The following is a 21,727-nucleotide window of genomic DNA, read 5'->3' as shown; positions in this document are numbered from 1 at the left end:
AGAGAGCAGGACCAGAAAAGAGGCGCCACTCCTGATAAGCAGGAACAGTTGGAGCATCTGAGAATGTCCACACCCTGCCCTGTTTCCATGCTGCTAAACAGGCTTCTGTGCCGGCCCTAGTGTTCTCATGCACATTTTGCTGCGGGATCTGCTCCGCAGCCTCTGCTGCGCTCAGTTTCTGCAGCAGGATCTGTTGGTAAATGATTAACTAGTGTCGCTCGTTCCTTCTACAGCATGGACAAAAATCAATGATGTTGATAATAATAATAATAATAATAATAATAATAATAATAATAATAATAAAAAAATCAGATTTTTTAAAAATCAATTTTTTAAAAAAATTAAATCTGAATTTTTAAGATTTAAATCGATTTTTTATTTATTTAAATTGGATTTTTAAAAGAAAATGCTTTGGGAGGAAAAAATCTTTCTAAAGATCATTTTCTACTTAAGTTACATTGTAGTCCAAAGGCTATTCACCAATTATACCAGCAGGAATGCCTTTCTGTTAAAAAAAAAAAAAAAAGATTTGCGCAAGTCTTACTGACTAGTGATTTAAATCAAATCCACCCTGCTCTCCAGCACATGCAGAAAGTGCCCTCCTGACCGTTGGATTCACTCTTGGGAGCAAAGCAGCAATAAAATTGCATTGGGAGTGCGGAACTCCAAATCTCAACGGTTCCTTTCAGCCTGGCCCAGGTTGGGGTGATGGAGAGATTTGGTCCAACAATGTCTGGACGGCCACAGGTTCTCCAGCCCATAGTTATTTGAAAACTGCTTTGTGGTTGATTTGCTTCTTATTCTTCAGAAGTATATTTAAGAGCTTTATTGTGGCTTGAATATACGTTTGCTGGAGGCCGGATCTGGCCCGCAGGCTGCCCTCTATTGCTTTAGGACAGCCTTCTCCAGATGTTTTGGACTACAACTCCCATCAGCCCTAGCCAGCGGGGCTCTTGGACACTTGTTGCGGTTATTGGAAACATTGGTGTGTTTCTTCTTTAAAGGAAGAGTCCCAAAATAGAAGCCTTGATAAATGTAAGGAATGACATCTAAAGATGGAACCGTGTCGTCCACCGCCTAAAAATACACGTGTATTATTAGTTTGATGCTGGGAACGGGACACCCTGAGAAATCCTGGCTCTGTTGCTTCTGCTGGCAAAAAAATCATTGTCTTTTGGGCTTAGCAAACTATAACCGGAAGACCACCAAGAACGGGGAAGGGTGCAAAGCCATCCGCCAAGAAAGTCCTGCTTCTTAAAGAATTCTGCGACGGATTTTGGTTGTCACCCTCAGGTGAATTTCTGCAATCCAGGGGGCTAGTGGAGAAAGTGAAGCCAGAGACACAAGAGTTGAAAATCTTGCTTTATCTAAAACCAAAGCAGCGAGAGTCACTTCAGCCGGTGGTTAGAAGGAGATGCAATCATGCCTGCCGAACTGCTGAATAACCGAGTTTCCTGTTTAGAAATAGAGGGTTTGGGAACATATGGAGCTGTAATTTGCTGAGTCAGACCCAATGGTCCATCTATTTGTTTATTTTATTAATAAAATTTGTATACCGCCCTTCACCCATAGATCTCGGGAGAGTTCACAACATCACACATGCAATATAAAAAGACAAAGACTGCAATACCGTGAAATCTGTGGCAGCTCTTGAATAGCTTCTGTTGTACACCAGATAGGTTTAGGAAGACATAACATCTTGGTTAAGTAATTATCACAAACAGAGACAAATAGTGCACTAGATAAATATACATTTAAAATTAGAGGGAATTGGCAGGAGGTCAATGGAACTAAGAAGAAGACTGTGAAAGTGTAACAGATATTGACAATTATTTGATGTTTATTTGTTATGGGTGGTTTTGATTTGTGTTACGGTTTTTTAAAAAAGTTCAATAAAGCAATTTAAAAACTAAAAAAAAATCAAAAGACAAAGTACATCATAAAAACAAGACAAACACAAGCCAATAATGCCCCCCCCCCAAAGCACACATTTAAAAGAGGTATAAGATGTTAAAATGGCCTTGGCACTATCCGTGTATAAGACGCCCCCTAATTTTTGACATAATTTATTAGGGGGAAAACCTTGTCTTATACACAGAAAAATACGGTAATTGCCAGCCAGTGCAGTTGGGCCAGGATCAGGGTAATATGCTGAAAAGGGACGCGGGTGGCGCTGTGGTCTAAACCACTGAGCTTCTTGGGCTTGCCGATCGGGATGTTGGCGGTTCGAATCCCCACGACGGGGTGAGCTCCCATTGCTCGGTTCCAGCTCCTGCCAACCTAGCAGTTTGAAAGCATGCCAGCGCAAGTAGATAAATCGATACCGCTGAGGGGGGGAAGGTAAATGGCATTTTCATGCGCTCTGGTTTGCGTCACGGTGTCCCATTGCGCCAGAAGCTGTTTAGTCCTGCTGGCCACATGACTTGGAAAGCAGTCTATGGACAAACACCAGCTTCCTCAGTCTGAAAGCGAGATGAGCGCCGCAACCCCATAGTTGCCTTTGACTGGACTTAACTGTCCAGAGGTCCTTTACCCCGGTGAGCAAGCTGGCCGCTGAATTCTGCACCAGCTGAAGTTTCTGAACTGTCTTCAGAGGCAGCCCTACATATAACGCATTGCAGTAATCTAACCTAGAGCGTAGACAACAGAGGTCAAGGCTACCTGTCCAGATGGGGCCCAACGGGGCCACCAGCCAAAGCGAATGGAAGGCCCTTTGCACCAGAATCAAAGTTGGAACAGAATGCTGGGGACGACTCGTTTATAATTATATTTTGAAAATGATTCCTGTTCTTATGTCGCTGCGTTGTTTTGTACTTTCTGGATATCCCTGGTCATATTATAAGGTAAAGGTAAAGGGACCCCTGACCATTAGGTCCAGTCGTGGCCGACTCTGGGGTTGCAACGCTCATCTCGCTTTATTGGCCGAGGGAGCCGCCGTACAGCTTCCGGGTCATGTGGCCAGCATGACTAAGCCGCTTCTGGCGAACCAGAGCAGCGCACGGAAACGCCATTTACCTTCCCGCCAGAGCGGTACCTATTTATCTACTTGCACTTTGACGTGCTTTCGAACTGCTAGGTTGGCAGGAGCAGGGACCAAGCAACGGGAGCTCACCCCGTCGCAGGGATTCGAACCGCTGACCTTCTGATCGGCAAGTCCTAGGCTCTGTGGTTTAACCCACAGCGCCACCCGCGTCTCTATTATAAAGTAGTCGTGTTCTATATTATAAACCAAGCACTGCTAGCTGTTGTTTCTTTTTGTTTCCCAATGTATTTCTAATCAATTAAAAATTAGCGTGGCGCAGGCAAATTTTTATTCTCCAAGTGTGGTACAGGAAAAAAGAGAACCAGTGCCTGAAGGGCTGGACATTTGTGTATTAAACCAAATTGGGGGTGGGAAACCTTTGGAGGTCCTGATGTTTTTGGATGACAGGTCCCCTCAGCCCTGACCTTTGGCCCTGCTGGCTGAGGCTGATGGCAGGTCAGCATCCAGCAACATCTGGGGAGGCCCAGGTCCCCCATTTCTGATTGCGTGTTTGTGTTCTTAAACAAGCAAGCTGTGACTTCTAGGAAAATGACTTCTCCATGTGGAATTGCAAAATAGAATCTGTGTGGTTTAGTGGTGGGGAGTGTTGGGCAGAGACCAGGAAGAAGCAGGTTCTAATCTCTGCTCAATCAGAAAGTTCACTTGGTAACCTTTGGCTAATCTCTCTCTCTCTCTCTCTCTCTCTCTCTCTCTCTCTCTCTCTCTCACACACCCACACCCACACCCACGGGGGGGGGGGAGAGAGAGAGAGAGAGAGAGAGAGAGAGAGAGAGAGAGAGAGAGCTTAGCTACTTTGCAAGGTCGCTGCTGGAAGTTTGGCTGCAACTCAGCTTGCTGAGACGGTTTTCATGGCTGGACACTGAGGTCCAGCTCTGAGGGCCTTCTGTTGGTGCTGACCTTTAAAGCCCTAAACAGCCTTGGCCCAGTAGACCTGAAGGAACGTCTCCACCCCCATCATTCTACCTGGACACTGAGGTCCATCTCCAAAGGCCTTCTGGTGATTCCCTCCCTGCGAGAAGCAAAGTTACAGGGAACCAGGCAGAGGGCCTTCTCGGTAGTGGCGCCCACCCTGTGGAACGCCCTCCCACCAGATGTCAAGGAGATAAAACAACGATCTGACTTTTAGAAGACAACTGAAGGCAGCCCTGTTTAGGGAAGCTTTTAATGTTTGAAGTTTTATTGTGCTTTTAATATTCTGTTAGGACCTGCCCAGAGTGCCTGGGAAAACCCAGCCAGATGGGCGGCGTATAAATAAATTTATTATTATTATTATTATTATTATTATTATTATTATTATTATTTATTAATTGCAGGGCTGTGTGAAACCTTCAGCTTCCCAGGCCATCCCAGTAAATCTGTGCTGACTTCTCCTTGTTTTTTTTGATGTTTAGTGTGATAAATCTTAGGTTGCATTTAGCTGTACAACTTCTTCTGCTCATCACTTACTTCAGCCTTTCTCAACCTGTGGGTCCCCAGATGTTGTTGAACTACAACTCCCATCACCCCTGGCTACCAAGGCTAGAGCTCAGGGATGATGGGAGTTGTAGTCCAACAACGTCTGGGGACCCACAGGCTAAGAACCACTGACTTGCTTTCGCTGGACCTTGAGGCAAGAGGTCATATTGGAACTATCTTCTGAGAACAAAAGAGCAAGCATGACTTCTTTGTTTCTCCAGCTAGATGGTTAGCTAGCATTTCAGACCCCAGCTAGGGTATTGTGTCCAGTTCTGGGCACCACAGTTTGAGGATATTGATGAGCTGGAAAGGTGTGCAGAGGAGGGCAACCAGGATGATAAAGGGTCTGGAAACCCGGGCCTTATGCGGAACAATTGAGGGAGCTGGGTATGTTTTGCCCGGAGAAGAAAAGAGAGGTGACATGGTAGACACCTTCAAATATCTAAAGGGCTTCCACATGGAACAAGCTTCTTCTCTGCTGCTCCAGAAGATAGGACCCAAACCAACAGATTCAAATTATAAGAAAGGAGATTCCAGCTAAACATTGGGAAAAACGTTCTGAGGTTAAGAACAGTTTGACAGTGGAATGGACTCCTCAGAAGGTGATGGACTCTCCTTCCTTGGAGGTTTCTAAGCAGAGGTCTGATGGCCAACTGTCATGGATGCTTTCGTTGAGATTCCTGCATTGCAGGGGTTTGGATTAGATGACCCTCAGGGTCCCTTCTGACGCTACGATTCTCTGATTCCTGTCAAGAAGGTAAAGGTAAAGGTGCCCTTGACCGTTAGGTCCAGTCGTGAACGATTCTGGGGTTCATCTCGCTTTATTGGCTGAGGGAGCCGGCGTACAGCTTCCGGGTCATAATAATAATAATAATAATAAATTTTATTTATATCCCGCCCTCCCCAGCCGAAGCCGGGCTCAGGGCGGCTAACAACACTAAAATAGTGCCACATTATAAAAACATCATAAGAATTAATTAAAATCAAAATTGATGGCAACCATAAACTAAAGTATTGTAAAGATTGCCAAAGGAGGGAGTCAGGCTGTGCCCTAACCAAAGGCCTGGTGGAACAGCTCTGTCTTGCAGGCCCTGCGGAAAGATGTCAAGTCCTGCAGGGCCCTTGTCTCTTGTGACAGAGCGTTCCACCAGGTTGGAGCCGCAGCCGAAAAAGCCCTGGCTCTAGTTGAGGCCAGCCTAACCTCTCTGTGGCCTGGGACCTTCAAGATGTTTTTATTTGAGGACCGTAAGTTCCTCTGTGGGGCATACCAGGAGAGGCGGTCCCGTAGATACGAGGGTCCTAAGCCGTGTAGGGCTTTGAAGGTTAAAACCAGCACCTTAAACCTGATCCTGTACTCCACCGGGAGCCAGTGCAGCTGGTGTAGCACCGGATGAATGTGATCCCGCAGCGAAGACCCCGTAAGGAGTCTCGCTGCGGCATTCTGCACCCGCTGGAGTTTCTGGGTCAGTCTCAAGGGCAGCCCCACGTAGAGCGAGTTACAATAATCCAGTCTGGAGGTGACCGTCGCATGGATCACAGTGGCTAGGTCAGGGCGAGAGAGGTAAGGAGCCAACTGCTTAGCTTGGCGGAGATGAAAAAATGCCGCCTTTGTTATAGCTGCAATCTGCGCCTCCATGGAGAGGGAGGTATCGAAGATTACACCCAAACTCTTAACGGACGGTGCTGGCACTAATTGCACCCCCGCAAGAGATGGGAGTTGCCCCCTCAATCCCATATCGTCCCGTCCCAGCCAGAGGACCTCTGTCTTCGAAGGATTTAACTTCAACCGGCTCCCACGTAACCATCCAGCCACAGCTTCCAAGCATCTGATCAGTGTGTCTGGGTGCCGAGTCAGGATGGCCATCCATCAACAGATAGAGTTGGGTGTCATCAGCATACTGATGGCAGCCCAGCCCAAAACTCCGGACAAGCTGGGCGAGGGGGCGCATAAAGATGTTAAAAAGCATCGGGGAGAGAATCGCACCCTGAGGCACTCCACACACCAAGGAGTGGCGGGATGACAGTTCCCCCCCAAGCGCCACCCTCTGTCCCCGACCAGAGAGAAACGAGCGCAGCCATTGAAGGACTGCGCCCTGGATCCCCACGTCGGCGAGGCGGTGGTCCAGAAGTTCGTGATCGACCATGTCGAAAGCTGCTGACAGATCTAGAAGAATCAGCAGCCCCGACCCGCCTCGGTCCAGCTGTCTACGAAGATCATCTGTTAGGGCGACCAGAGCCGTCTCGGTCCCATGACCAGCGCGGAAGCCGGACTGGAATGGATCCAGAGCCGATGTTTCATCCAGAAACCTACCAAGCTGTTCAACAACCGCTCTCTCAATCACCTTACCCAGGAATGGAAGATTCGAAACTGGGCGGTAATTGGATAGATCTAAGGGATCTAATGATGTTTTCTTTAAGAGCGGACGCACCACTGCCTCCTTCAGTGACTAAGCCGCTTCTGGAGAACCAGAGCAGCGCACGGAAACGCCATTTACCTTCCCGCCAGAGTGGTACCTATTTATCTACTTGCACTCTGATGTGCTTTCAAACTGCTAGGTTGGCAGGAGCAGGGACCGAGCAACGGGAGCTCAACCTGTCACGGGGATTCAAATTGCTGACCTTCTGATTGGCAAGTCCTAGGCTCTGTGGTTTAGTCAGGGAAATCTGCGCTGGCAAATAGACAGTTGAAAATATATATATACACAAATAAAGCTGTATTCGATGGACAAAAGCATATATGATTTCTGACATGACTGAGAATTGTAGAGCCAGGGACGGAGAGCTTTAAAGCATTAAGATCAGAAGGCAGAAAATATGAAAACGAGAAGAGGCAGGAATGAGGATTTGGAGATATGCTTCAGAGGTCCAAACTATGGGGAGCCCAGAAAAAATAATAATTACACTTTGGACTATAATTGGTCTTTTTTTGTTTTATCTTATTATTTTTAATTGGATTATGATTTGGATATGTTGATTGGTTGTTTTTATTGGAAAATCAATAAAAATGATTTATTTGTTTTTTTATAAAAGACCATAGCGCCACCCGCATCCCTATCAAGAATGTACTTCCTGTAATAAATGCAAGCTTTCTTATTTTGTACCAAGTCTCAGTCTGAATACCTTTCAGCTAAAGGTGTGCTCCAGGCAAGGATCCGTTTAACAAAGCTGCGTCTAAACTCTGCCGTGTCTGCCATTCTGACCTTGGACAATAAAAGGGTGCAATAAAAGCTGTCATTGCAAAGAGCTGAGAGCAAACACAAAGCCCTCTGTTCCCTGATTCTCCCCCGTGCCTCCTGCAAAGGTGTCATAGGTTACCTTTTTATCTCCCGATAGCTCACCTTTGCTCTCTCTCTCTCTCCTCTCTGCCAGATGAACAACGCAACACTCGCCAACGAGTCTTCTCCCCCCGGCAACATGTCTCCTGCCACGCTGAGCTTGGATTTCCTCCCGTCGGCGGTGGGCTCCGGCCCCCTGGTCGTAGGCGATGGCTCCCAGCTGAGGGCCGACCAGAACCACTCCCAAGACAGCCAGCATCTCTTCCTGACCACTTCGGCGGCCAAGGTGATCACTGGCCTCTTTGTGTGGGCTGCCCTCATCATCACTTGCCACCAGGTAAGTTGGGAGAAGCTGGAGGTCCCAAGGCTCTCGGAAAAACCGTATCCTGCCATAGGGATGTGCCTCGGGCTCCGAGATCTTTAGGGGAGAGCCTTTTCTCAGTCCTGCCACCCAGAAGGGCAGGCTTGGTGGAGATATGGGAGAGGGCCTTCTCAGTGGCTGCTCCCAAACAACTTTGGAACTCCCTCCCAAATAAACTAAATAAAAAAATTCATTCCAGTAGCACCTTAAAGACCAACTAAGTTAGTTCTTGGTATGAGCTTTCGTGTGCATGCACACTTCTTCAGATACCTGACCTTCAGATATCTGAAGAAGTGTGCATGCACACGAAAGCTCATACCAAGAACTAACTTAGTTGGTCTTTAAGGTGCTACTGGAAGGAATCTTTTTATTTTGACTATGGCAGACCAACATGGCTACCTATCTGTAACTGGAACCAAATAAACTAGGCTGGCTTGCTCCTAGTTGTCCTTCTGCCAGGAGGTGAAGACCATTTTATTCCTTTGGGAACGGACTGTTTTTTAAAGAACGGGCTTTTAAATAGTGCTGTGTTGTTACTGAAATACCGGTAATAAAAACATTTCCTTACCTTTTAACAATTGTCTTGTATGCATATCCCTAAACATTTTGTGAATCTTTGTACTTTTGTCCCATTTACTGTATTTGTTTCCCCTGATTTGAACTATAAAATGGTGGTTTTCTTGAGTCAAAACGAGAGTACCCAAAAAGTATTTTTTTTTTAGTTTTTTGTATTTTATCTGTGCTGTTTAAATTTGTGTAAGCTGCTTTGAGTCCCAGTCTGGGGGAAAGGAATAATAATAATAATAATAATAATAATAATAATAATAATAATAATAATAAAAATATATATAACAGGGCTTTTTACAGTTCCCCAAGTTCATGCCTTACAGATGATGTTGGACTACAACTCCCAGCATGCCAAGGGAAGACACAAGTCTAAAATAATAAATTTTATTTATACCGTGCCCTTCCCGGCCAGAGCCAGGTTCAGGGTGGCTAACAACAGTAAAATTACAGTAAAAACATAATAGGGGGGGGGGACAATTTAAAATACAGGTTAAAATGCAATTTAAAATCCAGCCTCATTTTAAAAGTAGCCCATAGATCAAAACCCTAAGGGCAGGGAAACATAAGGGTCAGACTGAGTCTAAACCAAAGGCCAGGCAAAACAGCTCTGTCTTGCAGATGTCATCTGAAGACATCAGAAGATGTCAAGTCCCGCAGGGCACTAGTCTCTTGGAACAGAGCGTTCCACCAAGTCGGGGCCAGTACTGAAAAGGCCCTGGCCCTAGTTGAGATCAACCTAACCACCTTGCGACCTGGGACCTCCAAAATGGTGACATAATAAACACCACTTAACAGCGACACATCTTTGTGTTAAGTTTTTTGGAAGGTGCCGCAGCAATTAAAATGGGCTCCTCCTTACCAAGCATGATTCCTAGGAACAAAGGAAACTGCCTTTCACTGAGTCAGGCCCCTGGTCCATGGAGATCAATATCGCTTACACTGACTGGCAGCAGCTTTCCAGGGTTATGGACAAGGTTCTCTCCCAGCTCTGCTCGGAGATGCCAGAGACCTGAACCTTGGACGTTCTCCATGCTCCACAAGTGCATTGTATGCTTTGCATTCCAATGAGCTGTAGGCTGGCGCTTAGAACAAGATTCTAGTCCCCGTGTTCTAAAGACGAGGCTGATTAACAAAAGAACATTGGAAATGGCCTTTTGACAAGTCGGGTGATAGGTGTGCCTATCTCGGTGTTGTCCACACCACGGATGTCTCTGGAGGTTGCCGACTCCCAACTCCCATCCGTCTCAGATGTTGTGGCTGATGGCTGAGGATAATAATAATAATAATAATAATAATAATAATAATAATAATAATAATAATAATTTATTTATACCCCGCCCTTCCCAATTCAAAAACCAGGCTCAGGGCGGCTAACAACAAATTTAAAACACTTTAAAACACTTAATTATAAAACCAGCATAAAATACAGAATAAAAACATGAATAACAATAAAATTCAAAAATCAATTTGTTAATCCCCAGGGCCAGCTAGCTGAATTGGTCCTACTTGGGCCAATGAGGAGGCCAGGGGAGATTTAACTGTGGGGTCTGAATTCATATTAAAGGCCAGGTGGAATAGCTCTGTTTTACAGGCCTGATGGAAGGAGATTAAATCCTGCAGGGCCCTGGTCTCATGGGACAGAGCATTCCACCAGGTCGGAGCCATCACTGAAAAGGCCCTGGCCCTGGTGGAGGATAGTCTAACTTCCTTAGGGCCCGGGACCTCTAAACTATGGTTATTCATGGACCTCAAGGTCCTCTGCAGGGCAGACCAGGATGGGAGAAGCTTGCTCTCTTGCAGACATGGGCAAAGTTGGCCCTCCAGATGTTTTGGGACTACAACTCCCATGATCCCTAGCTAACAAGACCCAGTGGTCAGGGATGATGGGAATTGTAGTTCCAAAACATCTGGAGGGCCAACTTTGCCTATGCCTGCTTGTGTTTCTCTGGAGTAGATCTCCTGCTTCCCACAGCCTTGCCCGTTTCTTTTCTTCCAGATCTTCTTGCACCTGAAAAGCTACACCATCCCCAATGAGCAGCGCTACATCATCCGCATCCTATTCATCGTGCCCATCTACGCCTTCGACTCGTGGCTCAGCCTTTTGCTGATCGGCAGCCACCAATACTACGTTTATTTCGACTCGGTGCGCGACTGCTACGAAGGTGAGCCGGGTTTGGCGGTTCGGCCCAGGAACGTGGGCGGATCGAGGGCTCGTTCTGCGGCGAGCTGATTTTGCACCACCGCATGCGGCAAAAATGTGCGCCCAGGGCTGTTCGATCCCGAGCGGCCTGCACATTTTGAAACGGCTGGGTTTCTTTTGCAATAAAGTTCAGGAGCAAGGAGTTCATTTCTGTTCCGAGAAACCCTTCTGTGGTGAATTGCACAAGACATTCTGCGTGTGGCTCAGAAGCACTGTGGCTGAGGACAGGCGCATCTTAGAGCATTGGCAGCATCCTTATCTTCTTCGGTGCAAAGCACACCACTTCCTCTCCAGGCCTGAGCTCTGCAAATCCTCCTTTCTCTCAACATAAATTTTCTTTTCCACAAGCATCCAGCAAAAGCCAACTGTGGACGGCATCAACTGGCTAGTGCCAGTGTCGCCGCCAAGATGTGTTTCAGCTCTTTGATGCAACAACTAAGGAAACCTTTCTTTCTGAGGAGCAAGAAATGGGGGGGGGGGGACCTTGCAAGTTTTATCAGAGTCAAAACCTCTTTTTTGTTGGGGGGGCAGGGAAAGGGAGAAATTCCAAAAGCAGTCCAATGAGGACTGAGTTTGCTTGGTAATGCAGAAGGACAGTGGTGAGGCTCTGAGAGGGTATGCAGCGGCTGGAATGCTAAACTGGGAAGACCTCACGCTGCAACATCTTGTTGCAGGCCACGCGGACCTTTTTTTTGCATTGCCCATGAGTTTCACAGTCTTCAGTCTGCCAATAGAATTGCTTTCGTTTCATCTTTTCAGCACCTGCTGAAAATGTTCCTATTCTGTCAGGCTTATGCAGACAATTTAAAATACGTCTTTCCATGATAAATTAGCTGATCTCTAACTTTTTACAGTAGTACCTCGGGTTAAGTACTTAATTTGTTCCAGGGGTCCGTTCTTAACCTGAAACTGTTCTTAACCTGAAGCACCACTTTAGCTAATGGGGCCTCCCGCTGCTGCTGCGTCACCGCTACGCAATTTCTGTTCTCATCCTGAAGCAAAGTTCTTAACCCGAGGTATTATTTCTGGGTTAGCGGAGTCTGTAACCTGAAGCGTCTGTAACCTGAAGCGTATGTAACCCGAGGTACCACTGTATATGGTTTATATTGTGTGGCTTTATGTACGGCTGTTGCAAACCACTCTGATATACTTTTCATGAGCAGTGGTATAGATAGATAGATAGATAGATAGATAGATAGATAGATAGATAGATAAATTGTAGGGTGGACTGTTTTTAACTGCCAATCTCGCTCCTTCCATGTTTCAGCCTTCGTAATCTACAGCTTTTTGAGCCTTTGCTTTGAGTACCTCGGAGGGGAGAGCACCATCATGGCTGAAATCAGAGGGAAACCCATTGTGTAAGTTGCCATATAAGGCTGCTAATATGGAAATGTCCACTGCTCCCCATTGGTTAGCAGTGTCCCCCTGCAGCATACCTTTGGCGCTCCTAGCCTGTATTGATGGGGGCTTGTCTTATCTTTTCCTAGGTCTAGCTGCCTCTATGGAACGTGCTGTTTACAAGGGATGTCCTATTCGATTGAATTCCTCAGATTCTGCAAGCAGGTGAGGCTCACAGGAGAGGCACTGCCTATCACTGCAGCTGGACATTTTTCATCTCTGATGAAAATAATACAGTGGAACCTCAGTTTTCAAACTTTTTTTTGTTTTGTTTTGTTAAATCATTTTTATTAATTTTGCAATAAAAAACATCCAATTAACATATCAAATAATAATAATCCAATTAAAATAAAAAACTAAAATAAAAAAGACCAAATTATCATCCAAATTATAATTATTAATTTTTTGGGACTTCCCATAGTCTGGACCTTGAAGCATATCTCCAGATCTTTTAATCCGTTCCAGAAGACCGTTTGGCTTCTGAAAAGTTCAAAAACCGAGGGTCAATGGCCTGGCTGCAAAGACAATAGAAAGAAATAAAGAACATAGCTTGGAAGCCATTTGGCTTCAGAAAATAATTCGAAAACTGGAGCAGTTACTTCTGGGTTTCCGGCGTTCGGGAGCCAAAACATTCCAAAACGGAGGTGTTTGGGAACCGAGGTTTGACTGTACCTTCCAGGGAGCTAGCTGTGTTAGTCTCTTGTGGCAAATGCAAAAAGAGAGAGAAAGAGTGAAAAAAGAACAGCCTTGCCTCATCTTGTAGCAAAGGTTTTAATGATTTTCCTTAGATAGAAAGCATTTATCGTCCCTTGGAAGCTATGTGCAAGCATTGTTGTTGTTCTTGTTTCTACAGATGTGCAAAAAAACCCAAAAAAACAACCCACAACCCCACACATACTTAGGGAGGAAATTTAAGAGAACTTTAAGAAAAAGGGTGGACAAGAAATAGAAACAAATAGTGCCAGGATACTGGGACCTGCAGACATATGTGGTGGGACTGCCCCAAAGTAAAAAGGTTCTGGACAAAATTAACTTCTGAGATCTCATTGATAACTGAACAAATGATTCATTCCTCCCCTTGTCTCTTTTGAATTTATTTGTGCAATTGGTTTGAGACTTGAATAACAGTAAACCAGTTTCTCATATTTTGATGATTGCCAGCTTTGGGGAGGCTTTTTATCTCAATAACCTGGATTACTAGTATTCCAAAGCTTGGCAGATCACCTTTGGGAGGGAAAATCGCATAAACTAAAGGGCTCCAGGGACCAAAATGCTTGAGGTCTCGTCTTTACTGTTTGGATTCATTTTATTTGAGATACGAACGCAGTGGCTCTGGAGCATCTGGTCCCATGGCTCTATGCGAGAGTTCAGAGTTATATACTGGCAGCTCTCAATTTAAGCTGGGGTTATGTTTTGGGGATATCACCTAAAGCCATAATTTATAGTCAAAACACACCGGGTTCAGTGGTGGGTGGGATGGCCAAAAGTTCCTTTACCCTGGATGCCTGCCACTACCCCCCTTTTTTATTTTATTTTAATTTGCCCCACGCATAAAGCTGAATGCACACAACTTAAATGAACACAAGTTGCCTCTGGTGGTAGGAAGCGTGTGACTGTAACACATTTTCACTGCCTTAATGTGCTTCAGCTGTGATTGTCCAATCTTTCTAGGCAACGCTGCAGTTCTGCATTGTGAAGCCTCTGATGGCTATCATCACCATCATCTTGCAAGCCTTTGGGAAATACAACGATGGCGACTTCAAGTGAGGAGAAGGGAGGGTGTGGGGCAAGGATGGGTGGTTTTTATCGTCTGGGGTTCAACGCCTTGACAGTTTTCCTTGGAAGTGGAAAAGCTCAGGGCAGCTTTCTGGAAAAGGGCAAAAGGCAATTGAAATTCACAAAAATAAAGCGGCTCGAAACCAACACTATATTATTATTATTATTATTATTATTATTATTATTATTATTATTATTATATTTTAATGAAGCAACAAACCATTTTCGCTTGGCTGACCCACCGAAAAATTTAAATGGTTAAAAGCTGCTAAACTGCCACGAGAGAGGAATGCAAATGGCCGTGATTTGATTACATTTCACAAAACCATGTGGTTTCACTGCATCCACCATGAATAGTGATTGTGGACCTCTTTGTCCAAAGGAGCCAAGTCTGCTTGAATCTCCTTTATTGTAACTTGAATCCATATTCCATGTGACAGCCCTTAAAAATTTGAAGAGGGCTATCATATCTCCTCTCGGTTGTCTCTTCCCAATTCCCTCGACCGTTCCTCATCAGGCTTGGTTTCCAGACCCTTGATCATCTTGGTCGCCTTCTTCTGCACATGTTCCAGCTTGTCAACATCCTTCTTAAATTGTTGGGGGGGTTAAATGAGAAGCAGTATGGCATCAAGCACAGTCCCTTAAGTGCCTTGGAGACAGGAGAGGGATCTAAATGCAATGATTGTCTGACACTTGGTACCTCCGTGTGTGTTTTATGCTTCGCAGCATTCACAGTGGCTACCTCTACATCACCATTATCTACAACTTCTCCGTCAGCCTGGCTCTCTATGCTCTCTTCCTCTTCTATTTCGCCACCATGGAGCTCCTGCGACCCTTTGAGCCGGTCCTTAAATTCCTCACCATCAAGGCAGTCATCTTTCTCTCTTTTTGGCAAGGTGGGTTTCGATCTTTCCGTCTCCTTCAGAGGCAGCATCTCCTCTCTTCTGACTGAGCAAGATCTGAGGGGAGAGCCGGTGCTCTGTAAACATTAAGAGGGTTGGGCTGGGACCCAGCAGGTCAGGGTTCGAATCCCCACTTGGCCGTGAAGTGTCTCGAGTGAGCTCTTTGGAGGAAGGGCTGGAATAGGAACAAAGGCTTTTGAGACTTGGCAGCTAAAGCCAAGGACGTACCTGGCAAAGGTTGGCCCCCGCCATGGGCTCAGGCCCAGAGGGCATGAATACCATGCTACCTCCCTGCCCCAAAATGGAGGAGGAGGAGACCTATTTGTGCCATGTAACATGGAGGTGCCTCTACCACTATTAAAGTGTGGTCAAACCTCCGTTTTCGAACATAATTCATTCCGGAAGCCCGTTCAGCTTCCGAAACATTCGACAACTGAGGTCCGGCTTCTGATTGGTTGCAAGAGCTTCCTGCACTCAAGTGGAAGCCGCGTCGGATGTTCGGCTTCCGAAAAACATTCGAAAACCGGAACACTTACTTCTGGGTTTTCGGCGTTCAGGAGACAAAACGTTCAAAACCGGAGCCATTCGGGTACCAAGGTTTGACTGCAGCACTGGTGGCAGCTGGGACCAGCATTGCACCAATCAGACTCCAGGGAATTTGTCCTGCCAAAGTTGAGAGGTCAATGAACCTGTGAAGGGGAGGGGAGGGGGAAGCCAGGTTGTTCATTGTCCCTAAGGTAAAGGTAAAGGGACCCCTGACCATTAGGTCTAGTCGTGGCCGACTCTGGGGTTGCGACGCTCATCTTGCTTTATTGGCCGAGGGAGCCGGCGTACAGCTTCCGGGTCATGTGGCCAGCAGGACTAAGATGCTTCTGGCAAACCAGAGCAGCGCACGGAAACGCTGTTTACCTTCCCGCCGTAGCGGTACCTATTTATCTACTTGCACTTTGACATGCTTTCGAACTGCTAGGTTGGCAGGAGCAGCAACGGGAGCTCACTCCGTCGCAGGGATTCGAACCGCCGACCTTCTGATCGGCAAGTCCTAGGCTCTGTGGTTTAACCCACAGCACCACCCACGTCCCTTTTCATTGTCCCTAGGGGGGCATTATTGTTTTGATTTAATTAATTACTTGTGCTTTGTATTGTACTTTATTCTGTGAACTACCCTGGAATCTCTTGAAGAAGGGCGGTATATTGAATGAATGAATGAATGAATGTGGGGATAGACAGGCTGAGGCTCAACTGGGCTCTCTGGCACTGCTTGCAACACCTGGAAAAATTCACCCACCCACGTCTCTGTTTAAAAGTAACATAAAAAATGATGAGAGACTAATTCATCGTTCGCCTCATCTGCAGATGCCTCCCTTAAATACTTGAAGAAATACAGTCGTACCTTGGTTCTCGAACGCCTTGGTCCTCGAACATTTCAGTTCCCAAACGCCGCAAACCCAGAAGTGTTCCAGTTTTTGAACGTTTTTCAGAAGCCGAACATCCAACGCAACTTCCGCTTGAGTGCAGGAAGCTCCTGCATCCAATCGGAAGCCGCACCTTGGTTTTCGAACAGTTTCGGGAGTCGGACCGCCTTCCAGAATGGATTAAGTTCGAGAACCAAGGTACCACTGTATAGGGAGCTGCCTTAAAGTGAGTTAGGTCAAAAGGAAAATGAATTGCTATTGATTTATATTTATATGTAACTTTGTATTAATGTAACATTTTAATACAGTGGTGCCTCGCAAGATGAAATTAATTCGTTCCGCGAGTTTTTTCGTCTAGCGAATTTTTCGTCTTGCGAAGCACGGTGTCGGGAAAGTTTTGGAAAAGCTTCAAAAATCACCAAAGTCTTCAAAAACCTCAAAAAAGGCTACCACACGAGTTTTTTCGTCTAGCGAATTTTTCGTCTTGCGAAGCACGGTGTCGGGAGTCCTCGAAGTCAAGTCGCAACTGTATTAACGGTGTTAAGAAAAAGGAAACAAACTTGCAAGACGTTTCCGTCTTGCGAAGCAAGCCCATAGGGAAAATCGTCTTGCGAAGCAGCTCAAAAACCGCAAAACCCTTTCATCTAGCAAGTTTTTCGTCTTGCGAGGCATTCGTCTTGCGGGGCACTACTGTATGTATATTTTTGCAATATTTTGTTTGAGTCGTCTGTCATTGATTCTGTTTTGTACACTGCTTAGAGCTATTTTCCATATATTAAGTGGTATGCAAATGAAATAATAAAATCAAATCATCAAAAATCAAACCTGCACTGAGTGGCAGTCGCTCTCAAGGGGTTTAAGGCTTGGTGCAAGGGATGTACCTCACGAGATCCTGGTGACATGCACAACTGCTCCGTGGACCTGTGGGAAACACACATGCGCCAAGAAGACCTGACAAGCCACCTAATGCTTGGGTCGGTGATAAATTGACAAATATTCCCTTTGCACAGGGATGTTGCTGGCTATCCTGGAGAAATGTGGGGTGATCCCAGAGGTTCAGATCATCGATGGGAACACGGTGGGAGCCGGGACGGTAGCAGCCGGCTACCAGAACTTCATAATCTGCATCGAAATGCTGTTTGCCGCCATCGCCCTCCGATACGCTTTCACCTGCCAGGTGTACAGGGAGAAGAAGGAAAGTGCGACATGTGAGTGTTCTCAACAAGGCTGTGTTCCTCTGAAGCTAGCCTTCTGCCACCTGGTTCCATACAGATGTTTGGGGCCTCATCTCCCAAGTTGGCTGGGGCTGATGCAGTCTTAAAACATCTGGACAGCACCAGGGTGAACGAGGTTGCTTTAAGTCAGGGCTTCCCAAACTTGGGCCTCCAGCTGTTTTGGGACTACAGTTTCCATCATCCCTGACCACTAGTCCTGATAGCTAGGGATGATGGGAGTTGTGGTCCAAAAATATCTGGAGGGCCAAGTTTGCGAAGGCCTGCTTTAAGTGTGCAGGGAGATGGAGGCGGAACCAGAGGAGCAGAGAGAAACCAATCCAGGAATTGTTTGTTTCTTTCCTCTTACCGTTACACTATAATTCATATGTGTGAAGGATGGATGAATGGTGGTACTCAAGTAGAGGATGCGCTTGTGTGAAATTCCCCAGTAACAGGGCTCTGCGCCCTGGATTCAGCACCAGATATAAATCTTGTGTATTAACTGTATTTGCATGCTTTTGTTTCTGACGCATAAATGCTTCTTGGGACAGGCTTTTTCGGCCAAGGGGAAAGGAGAGAAAAAACACTTACGGTAACTAAATTGGTCAGGAAATGGGTCCTAGAGAAGGAATATGGACCTGTATTGGCAGGCTGGCACCCCCTTCTTTGACTGAGGTTACCTTGGCCTTGTGATTCCATCTCCTCCTTTCCCTTTATTGAGGAGAAAACCAGTGTCCGGGATGAATGATGGGGGTGGATGCTCCTTCAGGTCTACTGGGCCGAGGGCCGTTTAGGGCTTTAAAGGTCAGCACCAACACTATGAATTGTGCTTGGAAACATCCTGGGAGCCAATGTAGGTCTTTCAGGACTGGTGTTATGTGATCTTGGCAGCCACTCCCAGTCACCAGTCTAGCTGCTGCATTCTGGATTAGTTGTAGGCATGTTTACATGATTACGCTTCTCTCATGTCCTCCTCTTGCTCCCAGCAAACCTTGCCCCGATGCAGAGCATCTCCAGTGGTCTGAAGGAGACCATGAGCCCCCAGGACATTGTCCAGGATGCCATCCACAACTTCTCCCCAGCGTACCAGCAGTACACACAGCAGTCCATGCAAGAGGCTGGCGAGCCGGGGCAGAACGGGCACGTGGAGCCCAAAGCCGATGGCCAACACATCAAAAAGAGCAAGAACATTGAGAAGAGGGTGCTGATAACCTCTGACGACGAGCTATAGGGCACGTCTCCCAAGTGGGAACCATGGTGGGTTTTGTAGGAAAGACCTCCTTGCCACCTTCCAGCTCAGTTGCTGCGGACAGAACCGGATATCAGATGGGCTGGCCGACGTGAGAGAAAATGGAGATGTCGCCACCAATCCCGTCAATTGGCTATTGCCTCGAGAAGGCTCAAATACTTCGAAAGTTGGTTTCTCAAGCCCTCCCACTTCTTCGTGTTTCCTCGGCCTTTGCGTGAGCCTATTCCTCCTGCTTTTGGGGATGCGCCGTGAGGGCACAAAATGGCGGCATGTTCCGGAAAGTTCCAAGAGGTTCTGGGAGATGGCTTAGAATACCTCCAGCCTCTCTCCTATTGGCTGAAGCAAAGATAGTGTAGTGGGAACGACTTTTCTCAGTTGGACTCTGAGCGACAGCTCTGGGCCCAAGATGGGAGTGGGCTGGGGACTGGCTTGGAAGAATGGGGAAAGGCCAGGATTGTGAGACCAGAAGTAATGGTTTTGAATGAAAACTGTGCCCCAACAGCAATATAGTCTGGGTTTGGTCCCATGGGAAGGAATGAAACTAACTGAAGCTGCGTTTGAAAGCAATGGATCCAGCTCAGTCACAGTAAATTAATAGGCAGAAATCTGAGGGAGGAGAGGACTTTGAGGGGGCAGCTGCAATGGCTACAGCTGAAAGCAGAGGCAAGTGGGAAGTGAGGAACTCCTTACGGAGCAAATGAAGACTTCAAGGAACCTTAAAAATTGCTATTCCTAGTCCGTTCTTGGTGCTAAAGGAAAAACCTTTTTTAAAATATATATATGGTGTGTTGGTTGAACCCAGATCTATCTTGGTTAAAGCCATTTTAGAAAGACTGACCTGTTATGGATCAGGAATTTTGGCCCTGTATCGGATTGGTGGTGGTGGAATTGAAACTGTTTCCTGGAGAGGAAAGCTGAGGACAGTTTGACCACATAGTAGAAAGAATGTAGGCAGAAATCCTTGCTGGGTTTAACACACACACACACACACACACACACACACACACACATACCCCGTGTGGACTCAGTTCTGGCACCCACCATTGTGGAAATTCCACACATATAGGGGGCAACATAAGAACTGCCTATGGCTCTCCCCTTGGAATGTAGAACGTGTAGAAAGGAAGAGCAGCCTATGGACCTCTAATCTTGTGTGACTCCCAACTCCCCATCAGCTCCAGAGAGCATGGCCGATAGCTGTAGTTTCCGAGTCACCTTCAAAGGCAGCCCCATGTAGAGAACATTGCAGTAGCCCAAGCAGGAGATAACCAGAGTATGCACCACTCTGGTGAGACAGTGCGTGGGCAGGTAGGGTCTCAGCCAGCATACCAGATGGAGCTGGTAGACGGCCACATTGGATGAGGAACTGGCCATCTTCATGGACAGTTGAGTGTCCAAAATGACCCCCAGGCTGCCCACCTGGTCCTTCAGGGACACAGTTACCCCATTCAGGACCAGGGAGTCCCCCACACTTGCCTACCCCTTCCCCCAGAAACAGTTCTTCCATTTTGTTGGGATTCAACCTCAATCTGAAGACCGTCATCCATACTCTAGACACACTTGCACAGGGTGTTCACTGCCTTCAATGGTTCTGATTTAGAGAGGTAGAACTGGTTATCATCTGCATATTGGTGGATACTCAGCCCCAGCTCCCTAGCTTCATAGAGATGTTCAAAAGCATGGGAAGGGGGACAGAGCCCCGAGGCACCCCACAAGTGAGAGCCCAGGGATCCAAACACTCATCCCTCCAACATCACTTTCTGGACACAGCCCAGGAGAAAGGAGCGGAACCACTGTATGACAGTGCACCCAACACCCAACTCCTCCAGATGGTCCAGGAGGAAACCAGGGTCAGTGGTACTAAAAGCCACTGAGAGATCCAGCAGAACCAGGAAACAGCTTTCACCTCTGTCCCTAGCCTGCAGGAGATCATTCAAGATTCTGCTTGAACAGCACAACTTCTCTATGCAGCGATAAAATGTATGTAATGCTTCTTTGGATGTTGCATCTTTTACAGAGAGGTGGCAACTGCTGGGAGTGTAAACTTGTACATTTTAAATTATTTATATAAAAGGCTTCTAATAAAATAAAAAGGGGGAAAAACATTTCTGTGTGCATTGTCAAATCACTGTTAAGTATTCCCCTAGCAGGCCAACCCGTTCTCTGAATAGGAGTCCTCTGTAACCCAGGAAGGCACCACCTGGGACTGGGAGGGATCAGCAAGCTGCTGGGAAGACCCAAGGTTTGCAGAAGTACAAAGAAATCTTTGCAGGGAAAAGCTCAAATTGCTCCAACAGAGTCAGAACTTCCTGAGCTCAGGCAAGCAAGACACTTTAGTACAGTCATACCTCGGCTCCTGAACGCCTTGGGAGTCAAAAGTTCCTGCTCCTTATCTAAACGCAGAAGTGAGTGTTCGTTTTTGAACATTCTTTTGTAATCTGAATATTAAAATACAGTAATTCATCAAATACAAAAATATTAATATCCCTCCTCACTCACCCTAGTCAGCAAGCAGCACAGCACAGCACAGCATACAGTGGTGCCCCGCAAGACGAATGCCTCGCAAGACGGAAAACCCGCTAGACAAAAGGGTTTCCCGTTTTGGAGGTGCTTCGCAAAACGAATTTCCTATGGGCTTGCTTCGCAAGACGAAAATGTCTTGCGAGTTCCTGCGGGGTTTTTCCCCTCCCCCCCTTTTTCCCAAGCCGCTAAGCCGCTTATCAGCTGATCCTAAGCCGCTAAGCTGCTTAACAGCTGATCTGCTAAACCGCTTATCAGCTGATCCGCTAAGCCCGCTAAGCCGCTAATAGTGCTAATCCGCTAATGGGCTTGCTTCGCAAGACGAAAAAACCGCAAGACGAAGAGGCTCGCG

General features: G+C 46.6%; 1 protein-coding gene across 2 annotated transcripts in view; it reads left to right on the top strand.

Annotated features, from left to right (window-relative positions):
• The window catches only part of TMEM184A (transmembrane protein 184A), a 41,810-nt gene extending 20,850 nt beyond the window's left edge, over positions 1-20,960 (top strand). For both annotated transcript variants that reach the window (XM_081169632.1, XM_081169633.1), the window contains 8 exons: positions 7,868-8,110; positions 10,698-10,863; positions 12,169-12,259; positions 12,389-12,464; positions 13,971-14,062; positions 14,802-14,971; positions 17,403-17,600; positions 18,593-20,960. In XM_081169632.1, the coding sequence (XP_081025758.1) occupies positions 7,868-8,110; positions 10,698-10,863; positions 12,169-12,259; positions 12,389-12,464; positions 13,971-14,062; positions 14,802-14,971; positions 17,403-17,600; positions 18,593-18,837 (1,281 nt within the window). In that variant the 3' untranslated portion in view covers positions 18,838-20,960. The remainder of the gene's footprint in view (positions 1-7,867; positions 8,111-10,697; positions 10,864-12,168; positions 12,260-12,388; positions 12,465-13,970; positions 14,063-14,801; positions 14,972-17,402; positions 17,601-18,592) is intronic.
• The last annotated feature ends 767 nt before the right edge of the window (positions 20,961-21,727 follow it).

The sequence above is a fragment of the Podarcis bocagei genome, assembly GCF_964188305.1.
Source record: "Podarcis bocagei genome assembly, chromosome: 14".
Classification (NCBI taxonomy): Eukaryota; Metazoa; Chordata; class Lepidosauria; order Squamata; family Lacertidae; genus Podarcis; species Podarcis bocagei.
This window is presented reverse-complemented; position numbering and strand designations above follow the sequence as displayed.